At 43.9% G+C, this 21,415-nt stretch overlaps 1 protein-coding gene across 2 annotated transcripts in view; it reads left to right on the top strand.

Moving 5' to 3' along the window:
* KMT2D (lysine methyltransferase 2D) overlaps positions 1 to 21,415 on the top strand; it is a 340,114-nt gene that overhangs the window by 174,860 nt on the left and 143,839 nt on the right. The window contains exons 29-33 of one of the 2 annotated variants that reach the window (XM_082246163.1): positions 2,705 to 2,746; positions 15,268 to 17,022; positions 17,114 to 17,284; positions 17,550 to 17,698; positions 18,573 to 20,509. In XM_082246163.1, coding sequence (XP_082102289.1) covers positions 2,705 to 2,746; positions 15,268 to 17,022; positions 17,114 to 17,284; positions 17,550 to 17,698; positions 18,573 to 20,509 — 4,054 coding nt within the window. Of the gene's footprint in view, positions 1 to 2,704; positions 2,756 to 15,267; positions 17,023 to 17,113; positions 17,285 to 17,549; positions 17,699 to 18,572; positions 20,510 to 21,415 lie in introns of both variants that reach the window. The other variant, XM_082246162.1, reaches the window with a different exon arrangement.

Raw genomic sequence — 21,415 nt, 5'->3', positions numbered from 1 at the left:
CACACCTGTCTATGTAAGGTCCCGCAGTTAACAGTGCATGGCAGAGCACAAACCAAGCCACGAAATCCAAGGAAATGTCTGTACACCTCCAAGTCAGGATTGTATCGAGGCACAGATCTGGGAAAGGGTACAGAAAAATTTCTGCAGCTTTGAAGGTCCCTATGAGCACAGTGGTGGGCTCTATCATCCGTAAATGGAAGAAGTTTAGAACCACCAGGACTCTTCCTAGAGCGTGTCGCTGGCCAAATTGAGCGATCGTGGGAGAAGGGCTTTGGTCAGGGAGTTGACCAAGAACCCGATGGGCACTCTGACAGAGCTCCGGCGTTCGTTTGTGGAGAGAGGAGAACCTTTCAAAAGATCAACTATCTCAGCAGCACTCCACCAATCAGGCCTGTCAGGCAGAGTGGCCAGATGGAAGCCACTCCTCAGTAAAAGGCACACAACAGCCTGCCTGGAATTTGCCAAAAAGCACCTGAAAGATTCTGTTCATGAGAAACAAAATTCTCTGGCCTGATGAAACAAAGATTGAACTCTTTGGCCTGAATGGCAAGCATCATGTCTTGTGGAAACCAGGCACCGCTCATTACCTGGCCAATACCATCCCTACAGTAAAGCGTGGTAGTGGCAGCATCATGCTGTGGGGAGGTTTTTCAGTGGCAGGAACTGGGAGACTAGTCAGGATCTAGGGAAAGATGAATGCAGCAATGTTCAGACACGTCCTTGATGAAAACCTGCTCCAGAGTGCTCTGGACCTCAGACTAGTGTGAAGGTTTATCTTCCAACAGAACAACGACCCTAAGCACACAGCTAGGATAACAAAGGAGTGGCTATAGGACAACTCTGTGAATGTCCTTGAGTGGCCCAGACTTGAACCCGATTGAACATCTCTGGAGAGATCTGAAACTGGTTGTGCACCAATGCTCCCCATCCAACCTGATGGAGCTTGAGTGATCCTGCAAAGAAGAATGGGAGAAACTGCCCAAAAATGGGTGTACCAAGCTTGTAGCATCATACTCAAAAAGACTTGAGGCTGTAATTGTTACAAAAGGTGCTTCAACAAAGTATTGAGCAAAGGCTGTGAATACTTTATGTACATGTAATTTTTTTTTTTTTTTTTTAATTAAATTTGCAAAGATTTCAAACAAACTTCTTTTAAGTTGTCATTACGGGGTGTTTGTAGAATTTTGAAGAAAATAATGAATTTTATTTATTTTGGAATTAGGCTGTAATGTAACAAAACGTAGAAAAAGTGAAACGCTGCAAATCCTTTCTGGATGCACTGAAACCTATGCGTGTTTCCTAGGTTGGTCTTTTCCCTTGACATTTTCTTTGTCCACGCCCAAGGCAGACCATAAGTCTTTGGCTGGCTTAAGTACTCTAAAGGGGCAGGTTTCTGCCCAATACATTTTGTTCCAAAGGCCTTTTGGCTTCACACACTCTTGTTTAGACCTTTTATACATGGTGTGGCTTGTGTTAATCCCCCACTTTCATCTCCATTGTCTCCCTGATATCTAAATCTGGAATTTTTGTTTCTTCAAAAACCTCCCAAGATATCCCATTGAAGGATCTCACTAGTAAATTTGTCTTTTTGGTAGGCATTACCTCTGTGAGGCATGGTTCTGAGCTGGTGACCCTGTCTTGTAAGGAACCTTTCCCATCTTACATAGATAAAAAATGGTCCTGAGACCCAGACCTTCCTTATTACCCAAGTTGGTCTTTTTCTTTTCTTCTATTTCAATGAGGGTACAATCCTACCTTTGCTCTGTTATGCCCTGAAATACCACAAATATTTCACTTCATTGTCTAGACGTGTTTAGAGCAGTTGGTTTACCTAGCTGCAACATCTTTCTTCCAAAAAAACAGATTCTCTTTTTGATCTCGCTAACGTCCCCATTGAGGATTTCCTCTTCAACTATAGCTGGATGGATCAGGTAGCTAATTTTCAGGGCTTATGTTCTGAAGGAAAGAGTTCCTCTCTTTCCTATTAGGGCCCGCTCAACTATTGGTGTCTCTTGGGCTTTTCAGCATCCAGCATTCATTTCACAGGTCTGCAAAGCTCTGCCACCTTGTGTTCTGTTCTCAAAATTTTACTAGGTACATCTTTAAGCTTTTGCTGATGTGAGCTTCAGCTGTAAGATGCTTCATGCTATCATCTGAGCATATCAGTCTGTTGTTCCTTGTGGACCTGTTTGCCATTGTTTACTTTGTTGCTCACCCCTTTTTTGCTTAGGGACCACCCATGGTGCATGATTTCCTGTCCTGTATTTTTTCATCTTGGGTTAATGGGAATTTATCTTAGTACAGGACACAGGTTCTGCCCTCAGTTCTCAGTTTTTTTGCTTGGTACAAAAATTGATTCCTGCAGAGTGGGTGTGGGGTTATGAGGTTGCCCAGGGGGGCATACCCAGCAAAGCTTTTGCCCGTGTCAAGTCACCTGAAGATAGCTTCTTTTAACTTATTTGGCATCCTGTGTTTTCTGCTGGACTCTAGGATCTAGAATGTACGCAAGTCAAAACTTCCATTTTCTGTAAGCATTGCATAATTCATATTGTGTTTTCTTTATTGCATATTTTCTCATGCATAGGTGTCAGTATATAAATTTTAATTGACTACAGTTTGATCGATGTTGTGCACAAAATTGCGTCTGTGTGGTTATTGCAATGGTTGACAAAGTTTAATCTTTGACTTTCTCTCCTTTTTGTAGCAAAAAGCCAAAGATAATCGTGCGGCACATCGTATAAATAAGGTACAGAAGGTAAACCATGAATGCTTTAATTCCTTTGATTTGTCTAAGTTTGCTTGATTTATTTGACTGTTTCCTCTGTTGCTGTTGTGTAGGGCATGTTTCTTAATCACAAGTCGTCTTTTAATGGAAGCACAAGTGAAATGGGTGCTTCTTTTAAACTGAAATTAGTGGGAGTAAACTCCCATCTCTAACTTTTACCTATAAGGTAAGTCTATAATCTGGCTTACCTATATATACTGTAAATATCTCCTAAACGTGCACAGTTTAGGAAATATGTACTGTACATGTAGCTGGTGGCCATTCCTTCAGATTCCTGTGCCGTAGGCGGCATGCGCGTGGGAGTGATGTTGTCGGGGCTCCAGCCACTCACACAGCTGGAGTCCGCAAACCCGGAAGGAAGACCGGGTGAAGATGGCAGCCTTCTCAGTGGTGCTGGAGGGCTTTTTCAGGTAAGTTTCGCAGTGCATATTAGCACATTATGATATTGCCTTGCAGGTTGCATTAGAAAAAAAAAAAAAAAAAAACACCCAGCGGTTTACAATTGCTTTAAACAATTGAACCTTTCAAGTGACTGGAAGTCTTAAAATCATGATGTGCTAATGGTTCCAGGGGACAGGTTTGAAGTGTATTTTCAATTTTGCAGTAACATTTGAGAAAACCCCACTGTTTGTGTTCCCATTTACACAGAGTAACTAAAAATAATTTTAAAATATTTCTTACCTTTCTATGTGTTTGGAGCAAGCCTAATGAGCCATACACACTATACAATTGTCTTTAAATTTTTTCCTTTAGATTTACCAAAACCATATAATATGAGGTCAAATCTAAACACTTTCAATTTGTATGCAATCAGGCAGGCCTTTGTACTACATAGTTGAAGGTAAATCTAAAGGAAATCTAACAACAAAAGTTGTATAGTGTGTATCCAGCTTTAAGCAGACTGAATGCTACTCTGAACACCTCTTGAAAAATAAATATTGACAAAGAGGGAGACACAGTATGTCCACTCACTAATATAGAATCCAGAAGCCTGGCTTCCAGGTCTTTAACTCTGTTAGGAGAGAAAGTAATCAAATTTACATTTGGAGACATCTGCCAACACAGTACAGACAAGGTTAATAATGGTAAACATTCAGGTATAACTAAAGGCAAAAGTTTTTTTATTTTATTGGTTTTGGTTAGAATAGAGGGGGATAAGAACCCCTGTCAGTTTTTATTGCTTTCTTTGCCCCCGTCAAGGAGATTCACCCTCTTTTTTTTGTCTTCGTTGCCATTATGTTTGAAAGTAAAAGACCATTCCAAATTTTGGGTTGTCCCCAGAAGAGGAGGGAAAATCTTTCAATGGGGAAAGTAGTTCAGGTGATCTAGGGGTTCCAAAGGAATTCCCTTAATTTGCAGGGATTTCCACTCACTTTTTGTTTTGTTATGAGAACAGAAGTGAAGGGAAATCTCTGCAATAGGACACAGAAGGTGAAAAAAATAAAACTAAATATCTGAAGGGTTATAACCCTCCCTTGCTCCATCCAAAATGGTGGTTGGGGGGGAGAATTTGCCTATAGTTCCACTTTAACTCAATACAGCAATATTTTCTTGTTTTGTCCCTTACCCTCCCCTCATGCACTCAATAAAAAGTATTTCTCTGTCGCTCATTGACAGACGTAGTCCTCCTTGATTAATATCAACTCGGGTTATACTGCCCTCTACAGGAGTAGAACTAGACGGGAAAGAAAACGTTCTGGCCACACCCTAGGGGCAGTCCCAGAGGGTATATCCTCTCACTTCCTGCTACAGCAAATCAGTTTTTTTCTGTCTAGTTAGGAGTAAGGACCTAGATGCCTTGCTAGGATCTTCGGTCCTGGCAGGATTTTTTTCTTACAAAGATTTTTTTTTTTTTAGACCGCTTTTTTCTCCAGTGTTCCTGTGAGATCTTCAAGCAAGAAAGCTGGAACTGGGCGACGGGCTGGATGTTGAGATCCAGTGGTAACCCCAGTTCAGCCTACGAGCGCGTGCAGGCCATAGCTCCGCGCTGGGTCGGCCGCGACATAGTCCCACTGGATGGGGACTGACCCTGCGAGTTAAACATCTCGCCTGGACGCCAATGACCAACAGAGTCACGGCGTCCGTATTGGTCGACAGCCCCCCCACCCCGGTGGAGAGGGGTTCTGTCAGGAGTTGGCGCCCGCCTGGTTTCCGGTATGGTGAGTAGAATGTTCCCCCTCTCCCCCCTGTCGGTTTTGTGGTGGACGCGGGCCCCTCTCTGGGATGGTAGGATGGGTCTCCCCTCTATCCTATAACAGGTCACAGATCCCCCAATTTGAGTGTGATTGTTTGTGAATAGTAACCAGGAGGCTTGGTTTGGGAGCTGACAATCTAAGGTCATTGTAAGACTGTAAGAGTGACTGAAGTCAGTGGCAGTACAAAAGGGCATTACTATTGAAGTAGAAGGTATCCTACCTGTCATAGTGTGTACACAGGCCGATGCCTATGCCTGAGTTACTGCAGTCCAGATCGCCATTCCTCCAGCAACCGGTCACTTCCACGGGCTGCACAGCCTCCCGACGGCCCACGGAACGCATGCGGCCCACCAGGGTCCTATACCGCCGGCCAGGCTTATCACCATTCAGGGTGAAGTTTGTGGGGCCGAGGCACTCCCGCAGGCCGCCAGGCCGAATACACACTTCCCGCAGGCCGCTGCTAGCCGCCGCTATCCTACACAGGCCGTCGCCATTGTTTTGCAGATCGCACGAGGCCACCATATTGGCGTAGCCTCGTGTCTCCAGCATGGGGGCGGCCATGTTTGAGGTGACCAAACACCTCGAGGAGCTAGGGGGAGGCGCGGGAAGGCGTGTAAAGGGGCGGAGCCGCCTCCTTGGCCCAGGGAAAGCAAGCCAAAGACTTCCTGTCTGTAACAGACAGTGCTGGAAGCAAGTTGATAAGAAACTTCTGTGCATCAGGTGAGTTTGGGGTCTCTCTCTCTCTTTCTGAGGGGTCCAAGCAGGTAGACTGAGGGGCGCTATTGCGCTGGGGGACTAAGAAAAAAAAAATGTTTTTTTCTTGCAATTAATTTTTTTGTGTTTGCTGGCAAGTGTCTTGTTACATGAACCCTGCCACACATGTATCCCCACCTGATCCCCTCGGGGTGGCCGCAGGACCCTCCAGTACCTCATTTGTGATGATGCATTATCAGCAGTTTTGGAGTCTTTGATATCCCGGGTGGAGGTAGCCTGTCAGGGACGGGGGTCAAGAAGAGCGACCCCCGCCTACCCCTATGTCATCTGATACTTCAGATACGGATTCTGAGCTGGTCATTGCAGCCCCTTTTCTGGGGTTGTTGTCTCAGGTACGGTCTCCTCCAGACAGTGAGGAGGACGCGTCTGCCTCCGCCATAGCACAAGAAGCGTTGGTGGAAGCACTAGTTGTGTCTGTCCGGGAAACCTTAAATCTTGAGGTTACACCGGCAGAGGTAGCTGAGACTCATATTCCTTTTTTTGGTACTAGCAAGCCTACCAAAATGATGAAGGGTTTCCCTTGCTCAAATAGGGTCGTCCGTAAATGAGCCCTGCTATTTCCAAACGCATTGCTAGGCGTTATCATTTTGAGGAATCCCTCATTACAAAGATGGACGGTACCACCAATAGTGGACTCACCGATTTCCAGACTAAATAAAACCACTGTTATCCCGTTGTATTGACAGAATGGACCCCACCCATCTCTAGGGTGTGGGGACGTCTCCACCGGTTTCCGGATCCAGGGCTTTCCAGAATCCCGGATAAAGGGGTTCGCAAGGTCATATGGTCGGGATACAAGATCGAGTTTCGATCACTTCCACCGGTGCGATTCTTCCCTTTCAATATTCGAAATCCCCGGGTCGCTTAAAAAGCTTTGCGGGGGACAGCTTGATGCAACAAGCAGTGGTAGTTCCCATTCCTTGGAGGAGTTCTAGTCGAACCTGTTCACAATGCCCAGGAAAAAGGGCTAGGTGCGTCCAATTCTGGTCTTGGAAGAGATGGAGTCCATCCATACAGTGGTGGCCTCCCTGCATCAGGGGGATTTCCTGGCGTCCATAGACATTTAGGGTGCCTATCTTCATATCCCCATCTTCGCAGGACATCAGCGTTTTCTTTGCTTTTCCCAAAGATCATCCCTGGTTCCCACCAGGAGACTGAACTATCTGGGCCTAATTTTGGATACATCCTTGGCAAGAGTGTTTCTCCATGCGGAGAAACTCCAGAAGATTCAATCAATGATTCGGATGTTGCTGTCCGTCAACTGGCTGGGATTGATGGTCGCCTCTTTAAAGGCAGTACCGTTTGCCCAGTCTCATACCCGAATTCTCCAAAGAGGAGATTCTTCTCCTATGGAATCGGAATTTCCGATTCCCTGGACAATCGGATCCGATTGAGCGAGCGGACCAGGGAGGCTCTGGTCTGGTGGCTTCGGTCTCTGATGCTCAGCCAGGGGAAGTCATTTCTTCTGATAAATTCCAGGTCACCGATAAATGTGTTGGAACTGAGAGCGATCAGACTTTGTCTGATTTACTTAACCGAGCAGCTCCAGGGCAGCCCGGTTCGGATCCAATCGGACTATGCCTCGGTCATGACTTATGTCGATCACCAGGGGGCACCAAGAGTGCCCTGGCGGCCATAGTAGTGGCCAACATTCCTATTGGGGGAACAGTTGTTCCAGTTCTCTCCGCGATATTTATCACGGGGGTGGACAGGCAGATTATTTCAGCCGTCAGATTCTGGATCAAGAGGAATAGTCTCTTCATCCAGAGGTATTTCACCAGCTGTCCCTTCATTGGGGCACCCCGGAGATGGATCTGTTGGCAGGTTGGCTCAACGGCCCGCGATCCTCTAGCGGACGCAGCAGACGCGCTGAGCGCCCCGTAGGGGAAGTATCAGCTACTGTATGTCTTCCCCCTTCTCAAGTTACTGCTGAGATTTCTCCGCAGGATAGAGGTGGAGGGAACTCCAGTTATCCCGGTAATTCCAGGCTAGCCTCGTCAAGCCGGGTACGCCGACTTGGGCAAGACTAGTCGCGGACGCTCCTTGGAGACTTCTTCTCAGGGAGGATCTGCGGTCTCAAGGACCGATCTTCCATCGTGCTTTACAGTCGCTGGCTTTAACGGCCTGGCCATTGAGACCCAGGTACTGAAGGACAAGGAATTGTCAGCTTCAGTTATTCCTACTCTAATTAAAGCAAGAAAAGCGACTTCCAGCAAAGTCTATTATCGCACATGGAAGGCTTACATTGCGTGGTGTGAATCGTAGGAGTTTTCCCCCACGTACCTATTCGGTGACCCGAATCTTGGTTTTTTGTGCAAAAGGGGGTTTCAGCGTTAGCAATCTTCTTCCAGAAGCCTCTGGCTACTCATTCCTTGGTGCGGAATTTCATCCAGGGGGTGCAGCACTTGGCTTCGCCAGTGCGCGCGCCCTTACCACCCTGGGATCTTAATTTGGTGTTGTCGGTTCTTCAGAAACCTCCCTTTGAAAATATCAGGGAGATTCCCTTGCTTACATTATCCCAGAAGGTGGCCTTGGTGGCCATCACTTCTGCACGCAGGGTGTCAGAACTGTCTGCATTATTGTGTCATTCCCCATATCTGGGGATCCATAGGGAGAAGGTAGTTCTTCATCCGAAGCCATCTTTTTTTCCTAAGGTGGTTTTCAGACTTTCATCTGAATGAAGATATTGTGCTACTTTCCTTGTGTCCTAAGCCCAGTCATCCTCGGGAATGTGCGTTGCATTCCTTGGATGTGGTGCGGGCAATCAGGGTATACCTGAAGACTACGGAATCGTTCCGTAAGACAAATTCACTTTTTGTGATCACGGATGGCCCCAGAAAGGGGTTGCCTGCATCTGCCGCGACTATCTGCAGATGGATTAGACAGACGGTGGTACAGGCTTATTCTATTTAGGGTCGGAATCCTCTGTTCCTTGTAATGGCGCACTCCACTCGAGCGCTCAGTACTTCCTGGGCCTACCGCCATCAGGCGTCAGTGGTCCAGGTGTGCAAGGCGGCTACCTGGTAGTCGGTGCATACCTTTACAAAAATTTTATAAAGTTCATGTGATGGCATCGGCGGATGCCTCATTTGGCCGCAAGGTTTTGCAGACCACAATTTGAGGAGACCGGTGGTCTACCTCGGGGTTTTTTTTCTGTTGGAATTTCTGTTGAGTCTCATTTTTTGTTTGAGACTTTTAAACTTCTAGTTGGCACCGGTTGGGCCTTCTAGATTGGATTTTGATTTCCATTTTCCCACCCCTCATTTGTGGCACTGCTTTGGGACGTCCCGAGTTGATATTAATCAAGGAGGACTACGTCTGTCAATGAGCGACAGAGAAAAATGGATTTTTGTAAAATCTTACCGTAAAATCCTTTTCTCTTAAGCTCATTGACAGACGTAGTACCCGCCCCTCTGTTTTTGAGTTGGGTTGGGTTAAATTCTCTAAACACTGCTTTGTGACATAACTGATTTGCTGTAGCAGGAAGTGAGAGGATATACCCTCTGGGACTGCCCCTAGGGTGTGGCCAGAACGTTTTCTTTCCTGTCTAGTCCTACTCCTGTAGAGGACAGTATAACCCGAGTTGATATTAATCAAGGAGGACTACGTCTGTCAATGAGCTTAAGAGAAAAGGATTTTACGGTAAGATTTTACAAAAATCCATTTTTTCTTTATCATTTGTCCCAGGAAGCCAGTGTATCTTCATATCTGTGATTGAATACTGGCAGAAAGACAGGAAATCCCCTCCCAGGCCTAACCCCTATTAGTTAGGCATTGTCTCAGTTTTGTAGCAAGCCATGAACTATAAAGGAGAAGGGTGGCGGACATACGTTTTTGATTTTTTAGCGTAGTTGTTTGGTCTTTCCACTGCCCCAGAGTGTTCACAAAGGTGCCAGCTCTGGTCTTGGGGCTCCTATGGGCTCGGGGTATTCTTGTTTGTAGGTTACCTGGACGACTTGCTTTTGAGTGACTGGTATGCTCTGCTTATGGAGGCCAACATGAGTCTCATGATGTAAACTAGAAAAGTTTATTTTTAGTTCTGAACTTTCTTGTACAAGAGTTTTTATTTTAAAAAAAGGCATAAACATACATCAAAGCCAAGGTATATGCGTACAATGTGAAAAAAAAAAAAAATGGAACGCATGAAACAGGTAGCAGTAAAACCGGACGTAAGCTTAACTTAAGACATTGTAGACCAAATAAAGTTTATCAGCAAAAAATCATTAGACGGGGACCAAAAGTCCCCCATAGTGACATATAGTGCAAATAAAAAAAACAGGAGATGTCGTCCTAGAATGTTCCATTAAGCAAACGTAGGCATGGACTTAAAGTACCGAGCCAGAGAAGAAAGCAGCACAAAGAGACAATGGAGAAAGAGGGAAAAGGAGTGAGAAAAGGAGACAAACAAAGAAACGACAATACAAGAAGACTAAAGAGAGGATGGGGAAAAGGAAGAGAGAACGGGTCCTGCGGGGCGAGCGTCCAGGGGGCATCAAAGGGAAAGAAGAGTGGTCTGAAATCTGGAAGGGGCAACAGTCGAGATCCAGGGGTCCCACAACTTAACCACTTGCCGACCGCCGCACGACTATCTACGTCGGTGGTCAGCCCCTCACAGGCAAACTAACGTAGGGCTACGTTGCTTGCTTGTGAGGGTCTAGGGAGCGCGCGTCGCCGGAGGCGCGCTCCCGGGCCCCCCCCGCGCGCGTGACCAGCGGACCCGATGTCCGCCGGCCACTCGGTGATCGGCGGGGGAGAGGGAGAATGTCAGGCAGCTTGTGTAAACAAGCGACCTGTCATTCTCCTCGCTGTAAAGACACTGATCACATGGATCTACTATGTAGATCCGTTGATCAGTGTCCTTACAGCTCAAGCCACAGCCAATCACAGTAGAAAGCACGCCCCTAGGGACACACACACAGCCCCTCCCTCCCAAATAAAGTTAACCCCTTCACTACCAGTGTATTTTTACTGTAACAGTGCATATATATAGCACTGATTACTGTAGAAATGTCACTGGTAACCCCAAAAGTGTCAAAAATGTCAGTCAAGGGTCCGATCTGTCCGCCGCAATACCGCAAAAAAAAATCGCAGATCGCCGCCATTACGCGTTAAAAAAAAAAAACAACAAAAATGACAAAAATCTTTCCCTTTGTTAGTAAACGCGATAACTTTTGCGCAAACCAATCAAAATACGCTTTTTGCGATTTTTTTTTTTTTTTTTTTTGTTTACCAAACATAGGTAGCATAAAACAAATTGGCCAAAAATATTAAAAAATTTTGATTTTTACATTTTTTTGGGGGGGAATTTCATATAAAAAAATGTGAAAAATATTGCTATTTTTGCAAAATTGACGCTCTTTTTTTCGTTTATAGCGCGTGATCAAAAAATCGCACAGGTGATCAAATACCACCAAAAGAAAGCTCTGTTTGTGGGAAAAAAAGGACGCCAAATTCGTTTAGGTACAGCGTCGCACGACCGCGCAATTGTCCGTTAAAGTCACGCAGTGCCGAATCGCAAAATACCCCCTGGTCGGAATGGGGGTAAAATCTTCCGGGGCTTAAGTGGTTAAGAAATTTATCATGGGTATTGGAGACTATGGCTGTCAATTTTTCATTAATTAGATTATCATTCATACGGTTTTTGACCATCTCAAAACTAAGCAACGGGGTCTTCCAGGATCGGGCAATTGTCAATTTCGTAGCTGTAAACAAATGCTGGGCCAACTGACGTTGCTTACGGGTCAAGTCAGGTATAGGTTTACATAGAAGCGCCTCATACGGGTCTCTCTTCAAATGTGATGTAATACAAGAAAAGGATTTTGCATGTATACCAAAAATTCCATTATAATGTTTACCTTTCTGTTTGTGCTTCAAGGGAGCGCTTCCTGGTTTTCGACCTAGGCTAGCTCCTCTGCCTCCTGGAATTGCTGTGTCTTGTGTGCCAAGCCACAGTTTAGTGGTGCCTTTACGCATGCATGGCAGATTTCATGCTACCGGTTGTATAGTGTCCATTTTCCATAATCTGCCAGCATTAGTGCTCATGTGCAAATTTCCAGCTGGTGTCTGCCAGGTCCCAAATAGAGTAAAATTTCAGTTTTTGGGGTTTCAGAAAAGATCAAGCAAAATGTAAGCAGCATTTTTTTCACGCTCTGTGTGAAATTAGACTAAGTACCAAATAAAAGCAGGTGTTTCCCCTTATTGGCTGCAAAAGTGGAATGCCAAGGTACGATGCACATGTGTTACATGAGTTTTGTTTCACAAAGAATTTGTTTTTAAAACATAATACAAAGGAACAGTTGTACAAACTGAATAATGCCCAAAAAAGACAACAATAGGGGATAGTGTGGAGCAGGGCTCCCATTACCATTGCAGAGAGTGCATATCCATACTCGGGTAAAACATGTTGAGGAGAGGAACCATAGGCACACTATGATGGAAAAATGTGGAAGGTGTGGCCCTATGGCAGTTGCTCAGTCATGGTTTGAATGTCACCACGTGAACAGTGTGAAGTGTATGCAAACTGGCAGTTCATTAAAGAGATGGGGGCAAGGTGGTCAGGAGAAGAGGAATAAAGAGAAAGTGGGACAAGAGGAGAAGATCCAGCATAGCTCTGATGAGAAAGCGAGGAGGGGGGGGGGGGGATTGGCGGGGTGGAGAGATCCATTCAGATCCATCCAATAGCTTTATCTTGCTAGCCCGAGGCGGTTAACCACAATGACAGCAGAGACCGATCTATGAGCTGGTGTTGCATGTGTTTTTTTTTTTTTTTTTTTAAATGTGTTTTTGTATCGATTTCAATAAAAAATGCTTCTGCCAACAATGGATTAGTGTGAATGGGTCTAAAATGCCTATGTTCATGTGCAGCAGAGTGAGAAGCAAGTCAAATTTCCTATGTTTTCAGATATTCCTGAGTTTCCTTACTATGCCATTTAGTTGCATCTATCTGCTTTTATGCTATGTTCCTAAATCAAAAATGGATATTAGCTCTACCCCTACCTATATACTCCAAAATATCTTTTTAAGCCGTTGTCTAAAATATCTCTTCATTATGGAAATAACTTCCTCAATTGGAGATATGAAAGAGCGAGAAGGGTGGTAAATGTGTGGCTACTACCTTCTGCATACAAAAACCACCTTAATTGTAGAAAAATAAAATCCGCATATACAACATATCCCACAAGACATCATAAATTAAAATTCCAGCTCGCCTGCTCCTATTGAATAGCTAATGTATATCAGAGTGCAACTGTTGTTCTGATAATTACTGCCTGTACTATGTGTGTGTGTGTGTGTATGTGTATATATATATATATATATATATATATATATATATATATCCATCTCATATTGTGCTACATGGCCATCCATCATGCAGATTTCCTGCAGATCTATCTGCTTTTGAGTTACTTTAACTTGGAATTGCTTTTTGCATTATCTTGGATGAGGAAAGAAAAGCAACTTCGATACATACACATTTGTACAAGAGCCCCAAATTAAAAACACTGGTTTAATGGAAGATGGCCTGTGACGCAGCATACATAATACTAATTGCCTACATGGCTAGCTGGGGTATTTTATAGCAAAGCTGTAGTCCTCGAGGTCCATTATAGCATCAAAGTCTCTATATTTGACATAGTAGATTCGTAGAGTGGTTTTCCTGTAAGCAGAGTAATTGCGTGTGGCCCCTTTACTGGAGCACCTAATTTGTGTTATTCTGTTGTGCTTGAGCTGTATGTTAAGTGGGGCAACAAAACTGAGAATCTGCAAGACCACCTCTTATACATTTTTAATTATGCCCCATCTGTTACCTGTAATTATGCTAGAGTACAAAACTCATCTCAGTACTTTCAGAATTGTAGAATACTATCCATTGATTATTCAGAAGTCCTTTTTTCTTAAACCGCGTCTAAACCCAAAAACAAGTGTAATTTGTTACACCTTACTAGTCCTTAGTTGTGGTGGCTGCATTTTTTTTTCTGATCAATTACATTTACTGCAAGTGCAGACAAATGCTTGTTGACCCTAGATCTAGTATCCAGTGTTCTTGTTACTTATTCTTCAGTTCAATATCTCAAACAGTGTTGTGAGCTTCCTCATTTAGGGCTCTTTCACACGGCCACTCCGTGTGTCTGCAAATCATCCCATTTTTTTGCGGATGATTTGCGGACATAATGTAAGTCAATGGCATTGTGGATGTCAGCGGAATACCATCCGCTGACATCCGATTTTCTTCCTTTCAGTTCTGTTCCGTTTTTTGGAACGGAACAGAACCCTATTTTTTCATCCGTTCAAAAAACGGAAAGGAAGGAAAATCGGATGTCAGCGGGTGCCCATAGACTTACATTATGTCCGCATATCATCCGCAAACGGATGGGATGATATGCGGATTTACGGAGCGGATGACACAAATGTCGTCCACTCCGTGAAAAAAAAAAAAAAAGTCCCGCAGCGGAGCTTTCACACGGAGCGGCCGTGTGAAAGAGCCCTTATTTTCTGTGAACCACAAAACCTGTTCCCCCTATACAATGAAAATCAGAAAGGGGGAAGGTGTTTTTATCTGCTGAATAGTGTTGTCACCCTAGGCCAATGATGGTTTGGCACCCCAGATGTTTTGAAACTACATTTCCCATGATGCTCAACTACACGACAGAGCATCATGGGAAATATAGTCCCAAAACATCTGGGGTGCCGAGGTTCGCCATCACTGCCCTAGGCGATTCTCCTAATTTTGACTACAATTTGAGTGAGCATGGTCTCCTAGGACAGAAAATGTGTTTTTGGCAGGATCACAAAGTGAAAAAAAAAACAGGAAAAAAGTAACCTAATGCAGCCAATACATCCAATATGCGAAAAGCTATATTTATAAATTTTTGTTTTCTTGGTTTAGTATTTAGTATTTTTTTCTTTTTGCTTTGAGTACAATAGGTAACTGTTACAAATCCCTGTCAGACCTTTCCTGCTATGCATCCTGATTCAAAAGATTCCCCTTCACTTAATGTCTTCACATAACAAAGTGAGGAAAACTTTCCGAAGTTGGTTAAATCCTCTCTTAGGAAATTGTAACTGAGATAATATGTATCCTCACTATTTGCTTTATGGTATTCAGTGACCAATCAAAATCAGATTTTCCCCCACTTTCATTCCCAGTGATAGTGGTCACCAGGACAAATTTAATAAATCTTCCCTTTTGTAGACAGCAATAAAAACCTGACATGCATTCTCTTCACTACTCTATCTAAAACTAAAATAGAAAAGTTTTGCCTTTATTACACAATTCAAGTCTGTATTGTGCTTTTTCTCAGTTTCTGTGTGGCAAAGTAGATGATTTTCTGTCCAGTGTTTTGTAGTGTTGATTGATTTGTTATTGGTAGACGCACGCTTTAAATGCTATAAATACTGTACATTCATTACTTTTTAATAATATATACTGTACCTCTTATTTATTTTTTAATGTAAATTAAAGTTTTCACCAATGTTTGTTTTCTGACTGCTTTTTGATTACTGCTTCTACAGCAGGCTGAAAGTCAGATCAATAAGCAATCCAAAGTAGAAGGTGTACGGAAAGCAGAGCGCCCAGTGCTTCAGCTTCAGATGCCATTGCAGCCAGGGTCCCAGACGGGAGTGAATCCAGATTATCGACCTGGAACATTGGGACAAGATCTCTTTTTATCTAGTGGCTCTGCAGTGTCTACCTCTTCGGACTTATTTTTGAAACCTTCATCGGCTAGCACTCCAGGAACCGAATCTTCTAGTGACATGTTTTTCAAACTGCCCCCTCAGTCTCCATCCCAAGAGCACTTTCCCAGTTCACCTGCATATTCACTGGACCCCCGATATCCGTCTTCCATCACACAGTCTCCAGCATCTAGTGGAGGCTTTCAGACTCTTTCTGGGACAGAGCATCAAAATGCACTGAATACACAAAATACAGCTCAAAGCATGGAATACCAGACTTGCCATTCATCCACTCCACATCATCAAGCTGAGTCCTTCATCAAGCCACGCTACCCTACAGGATCACTTGATAATCTTTCATTGGTTGGAAGTCCTGGATCAAGGCCTTGCCAGCAGTCTGAAATTAAAATTGAGCCCATGATGTCTCCTACTCGTTACGTAGATCCAAAGAGACAGACTGATGTAGCTCTTCAAATTAAGAAGGATGATGTTGGATCTCCTAGTTTTTCACACAGTGCTGGGTCTGATGGAACAAGTGAGATTAAATGTGATGTGTTTAAAGCACCCCTAACCCCTCGTATGTCCCAGATGGAACCTCACAGCCCTGCGCCATCACATAGAGATGCACAAATGCAAGGACAGGTGGCATCACCACAGCATCATTCAGAAATGTATAGGCAATCTTCCACAACCCCATACACCGATCCTTACTCCCAGCCACCTTTAACTCCTAGACCTCAGCCTGTAGAAGGTATATTGGCTTCACGACCACTGTCCTCTGATCCTTTCACTCGTGTCCCTACAAGCCCACAGTCACAAGGGAGCTCCCATTCACCTTTAACGCCTAGACCATTGTCAACTGAAGCCTTTTGCCCATCCCCAGTCACTCCACGCTTTCAGTCTCCAGACCCATATTCCCATCCACCTTCCCGGCCACAGTCTCGGGATCCATTTGCCCCTCCTCACAAACCGCCTCGTCCTTCAGTTATGGAAGGTGGGTTTAAACCAGCAGCACAAGTTTCTCATGCTTCTAGCACTACAAACTATCCACAGTCTATGGATGCCCATACCAAAGTGCAGGCGAGCCAGCAGCAGGCTTCTTTGTTTGCTCGATCTCCTGGAGCCAGTGTGTATCAGAGTTCTCAAAACCAATCATGCTTCACTTTTCCTCATTCTCCTGGAGATGGTGTGAAAAGTTCTCCTTCTCACCAGCCCCATTTAACTCCTTCCCATTCAACAAACAGTCATTTTACTCCGAACAAACCGCAAAGTTACACCTCTCCCAGTGGCGGTACGGCTACCTCCTTTCACCCTGCAGGCAGTCCACACTCATCTGGAACTAGTAGCACTTCAGAACTATATGCTCAGTCCCCACTCCGTCCTCCTTCAGTATTACCCCAGGAAGCACCTTATCAATCCCCAGCTTCTAGCCAGCGCACAGGCCTTAACTCTCCAGCAGAGAAACAAAGGGAAGATATTGCTGCCATTCCTAATTCTCTTGGCAGTACTGCTAAGGAAGTACCAGAGCTACAAGGAACACCTGACGCTGCTCTTAGCAACCTCAGCCAGTCTGAACAGGAGAAACAAAGACAGGTATGTCTGTTTTTATTTATGGTGGGGCCCAGAAATTGTTGTCCTAATTGTTATATATGTTAGAGTGCTGAAATGTCTTTATTACATCTAGCGTCAGAGGCTGCGAGAGCTTCTTATCAGGCAGCAAATCCAGAGGAATACATTGAGGCAGGAGAAAGAAGCTGCTGCTGCTGCTTTAAGCACACCCCAACCAGGGTGGAGTGGAGAACCTGTTGGCCAAGGGTATGATCCATCGGGGCGGCTTGCTGTGTACCCAACACAAGTGAGTTTTCAAACATAATGCATAAGGATTTTCAGCTTGGAAGGTTTTTTTGTTTTAAATTATACATGCTCGACTTGAGTAATGGCCTCTAGCTTATGAGCCTTCTGGTAATTTATGCAGAATAATGTTTACAGTTATGGATAAAGGGGGCACTAGGGGTTATGTCCTCTTGCATTCCTGCTCAGGGTTAAGGAAATGGATTTCATCATGTTGATTTTTTTCTCCAATTGTTTACTTTTTACTTTTCATATTTTTTACTGTACAGATTAAAAATGAAATTGGAGTAATTCCACCCTCTCCCGGCGCTCCAAAAGTTTCTGGACAAGTAGTACCATCATCACCATTTCCACAAGAGGAGCGACTAAGTACACCTCTGCCTTCTGCTTCACCTGCTAGTGTTGATATTTCTGCCAGGTACTTTCTGTCATTTTGTAATAAGTTATGGTATGAAATTTCCAGTCATAAAGACTTTAATCCTGTCTCTTCCCAAGAATGTTAGTTTCTCTTTTAATTTTTTTTTTTAATTCCCCCCCCCCCCCCCCCCCCCAATGCCAGAGAATCATACTGGCCAGTGAGGTTGTGGCATAGCTTCTAGAAAGGACTGAGGCTTTAGGCAGTAGACGTGTGCACAGAGAAAAGAAATTCTCACATGGCTAGCTTATTTACCTTCGCTATAACTTGGCCCGTGATTTTGTAGCAACTTCATAATCGCTCCCCATAATGTATTTACTTTTTTTTTTTTTTTTTAAAGCTACAGATTTGCCAGCTTCAGTTGCTAGTCATGTTATCCAATGCAGCTGCAGATAATAGAAAACTAGCAATTTGTGACTGCATAGATGAGCATTACAGCCAGCTACAGCAGCAACTATCTATTCAACTACAAATCAAAGAGCTTTGTAGCTGCTACAAATCACTGTTACAAACTTATTGGTGGGACATTGTCCTTAGGGTTCAAAGTTGGTCACTGGCCCGAGATAGGTCTCTTAGTGAAGATAGTTTTTCTGCTTTATATACTTGTTGTAGCAACTCACTTAGAATTGAAGATGGTGGATGAGCATCCTGGCAAAAGTCAGCCAATAACATTATCTGGTATTTAAGGTTTAACTCCGATGTTAACATTGCATAAGGAAGAGGTTTGTTTGTGTTTTTTGTACCCTCCATACAGTCATGCCCCTTCTTGATTTTTTTTTTTTTTTCATTTGCATTGTATGAACCATATGTTAAAATGCTGCAAAACTATCAATTACAGTTGTAATGCAATGTTTTGTTTTTACTTTTTTTTGTTTAGACATTCTTCTGAAACACCACAAGCCTTCTATTCAAGGGGATCTTACCCTGATCAGCAAAATGTCTGGCAGTCACCAGTGGCAGCACAAAGGACTATGGCACCTGTTCGGTTTCCAGAAGTGAATCGTCCATCACAAAGTCCTACAATGGGCAGTGGAGGAATAGTGCGTTTACCTTTTCCTGGAGATCAGCTTCCCTCTTCAGTCACTGTTGGTGGAGCACCCTATATTGAGCTGCGTCATAATCATGGACAGAAGCATCAAGTCAGTGGTCCTTTTTCACCACCTGGATCTCAAAACAGGCCCCGCTTTTTTTTGCCAAATGATGGTACCAGCTCCTTGTTAATGACAGGTGTAATTAGAGGTGAGGGTAATCCTTTACAAGTACCAGTAATAAGGAATCAGTTAATACAGCCTCAGAAAGTTGTGGCTGCTACTCCTCCATCAGTTCCTCAGGGAAGAAACCTTATTCATGTCCCACAAACACTTCAGACTAAAGTGGAAGCTGCTCCAGAGATCCCTCAGCAACAAACAGGTGATCCACCTCCTCCAGCCACCTCACAGACTGAAAATTCAAAGGAAGCTTCTGCTGCTAACATTGGAGCTAATAGAGTACAGTGTGAGGAACCTCCAGAGCTTGATGTTGATTTTGATTCACACAAAGACCTGGAAGATGATGATTTGGCAAATTTGAGCTTAGATGTTGCTAAAGCTGATGATGATTTGGACAACCTCGATAACCTTGAAACAAATGATCCACATTTAGATGATCTTCTGAACGGTGATGAGTTTGACCTCCTTGCCTATACAGACCCAGAATTGGACACAGGAGACAAAAAAGATATTTTCAATGAACATTTGCGTCTGGTTGAATCTGCAAATGAGAAAGCTGAAGAGGAAGCAATGCTTAAAATGGATCCAGTTGTAGAGGCAAAAACCGATTCTCTGCCAAACAAGTTGCAGCAAGATTTACAAGATAAAGCAAAAGTTGAAATAACCAAAGATAAGCTAGCAGGAGGCTTAGGACTTGACTTGGGCCCCCGCCTTGATGGTTGTGGGAGTACTTCTCAAGTCACTTCCAGTGTGGAAACAAATCCACCTTCGTACCCAGGTGATTTAAAACCAAAGCTAGAAGACAGTGGCTTGAAAGCTAATACCTGTCAGTTTTCTGCTAGCAATTCCATCAATATTAAAACGGAATCCTCCCTTGGCACGGAAAAGGTATCACTAAGTTTATTAAAATCAGGACCTAGTCTTCATACTGTTAGTACAAATGTTATTCAAGCCACAAACCAGAGTGGCTCCCTTTTTCCCAGTAAAGATTCTTCAGTTATGGCTAATCCAAGCAACCTAATATTAGGGAAATTTGATTTGGATGAAGGTCCACTAGGCCTGCAGTGCAATCGACAGTCTCCCAGTGATGATCTAGATAAGATGGAGAGTTCTCTTGTCGCAAGTGAACTCCCACTCCTAATAGAGGACCTTCTAGAACATGAGAAAAAAGAACAGCAGAAAAAGCAAATGCTGACATCCCAGCATCCAGAAGGTGTACAGTCTCATCCACTGTTAACTAGCTCATCCATACCAAATTCTTCAGCACCTCACCTTCAACAAGATGGACATCAAGCAAACTTAGTTGGAATAGGCCTTGTACCTAGGCATCAGGGAGCAGGTTCTGCTCCACAGCTTTTATCTCCTCAACAGCAAATGCAGCAGAGACTTGTTGGTGCACAAGCTAGCTCCACACTAGAGTCGCCCATGCATATTGCAGCTAACCAGAGTCACATGCTTGGTGGTCAACACTTGGTGCAGGCTAGTGGACATCAGCCGCAAGTGCTTCCTCCAAAGCCAATCTTAGGCCAGCAGATGATAATGAAGCAGCAGCAGCAGCAGCAGTTGGTTATGCAGCAACAGACAAACAACTTTTTCCCAGATACAGGTATCTTTATTACTTCTAAAAAAGTTTCTGTCTCCCTTTCTTTTTTTTTTATAAATATTTTGAGTGCAGAAGGATAACTGCTGTTAGGATTAAAGTGGTAGTAAAGTCATTAAGAGACTAATAAAAAGTGCCCCCCTCCTGCAAGTTTAAAGTGGTTGTAAAGCTTTTTTTTTTTTTGTATATTAAAATAGCAAACATGTCTATACATGCTCTGTTCTCTGCTTTTGCACAGAGCAGCCCTAATCCTCTTCTTCTGGGGTCCCCGGCCGCCACTCCAGGCCCCTCCTCTTTGGCAGGTACTCCCTTCAGAAAGCTGCTTTCCATGGGGGCACCTATGCGGGCTCACATTTTTCACCTTAATGCATGGAGTCCCTTCGCATTGGCACACAGAGCGGCCCGTAAACAGTCTGAGCTGCGCATGCGTGGCTCAGATCACATTACCCTCTGTCATTTATGACAAAAGAGACCTCTAGGGTCGCTGTTATAAAAACCCTGCCTGGGTTTTTACAGAAGACACTTTACTACCACTTTAAGTATTTTAAGGGTTAATGTTGCAAGGATTTAGTCCACCAACTTGCTTATAGACTGCTTGTAACATAAACTGCCTGGATATATATCTGATAACTGTACTAAAACCTACCTGCTGTAATTCCTGGTGCTGATGCTAAAGCACAATAAAATGTGGATGCACAGATTTTGTAAGCTTAAACTGGCAAAAGCATCCTGTGAAGTCCTAAGCACATTTTGTTTTGATAAAATGTATGATGAAGTTTTGCCTTTTTAGCCCTTTTCCTGGTATTTGCTAACCTGCTTTTTAAATAGGAGGGATGAAATAACTGCAAATTGATCTGGAAATTGTGTACTGTTTGGTGTGTTTGCCATGTCAAATTCCAATTTTAGTTTAAA

This window comes from Pelophylax lessonae (genome assembly GCF_965119305.1).
Source record: "Pelophylax lessonae genome assembly, chromosome: 2".
Classification (NCBI taxonomy): Eukaryota; Metazoa; Chordata; class Amphibia; order Anura; family Ranidae; genus Pelophylax; species Pelophylax lessonae.
The sequence above is the reverse complement of the archived record's forward strand: the minus strand, read 5'-3'. Positions and strand labels throughout refer to the sequence as shown.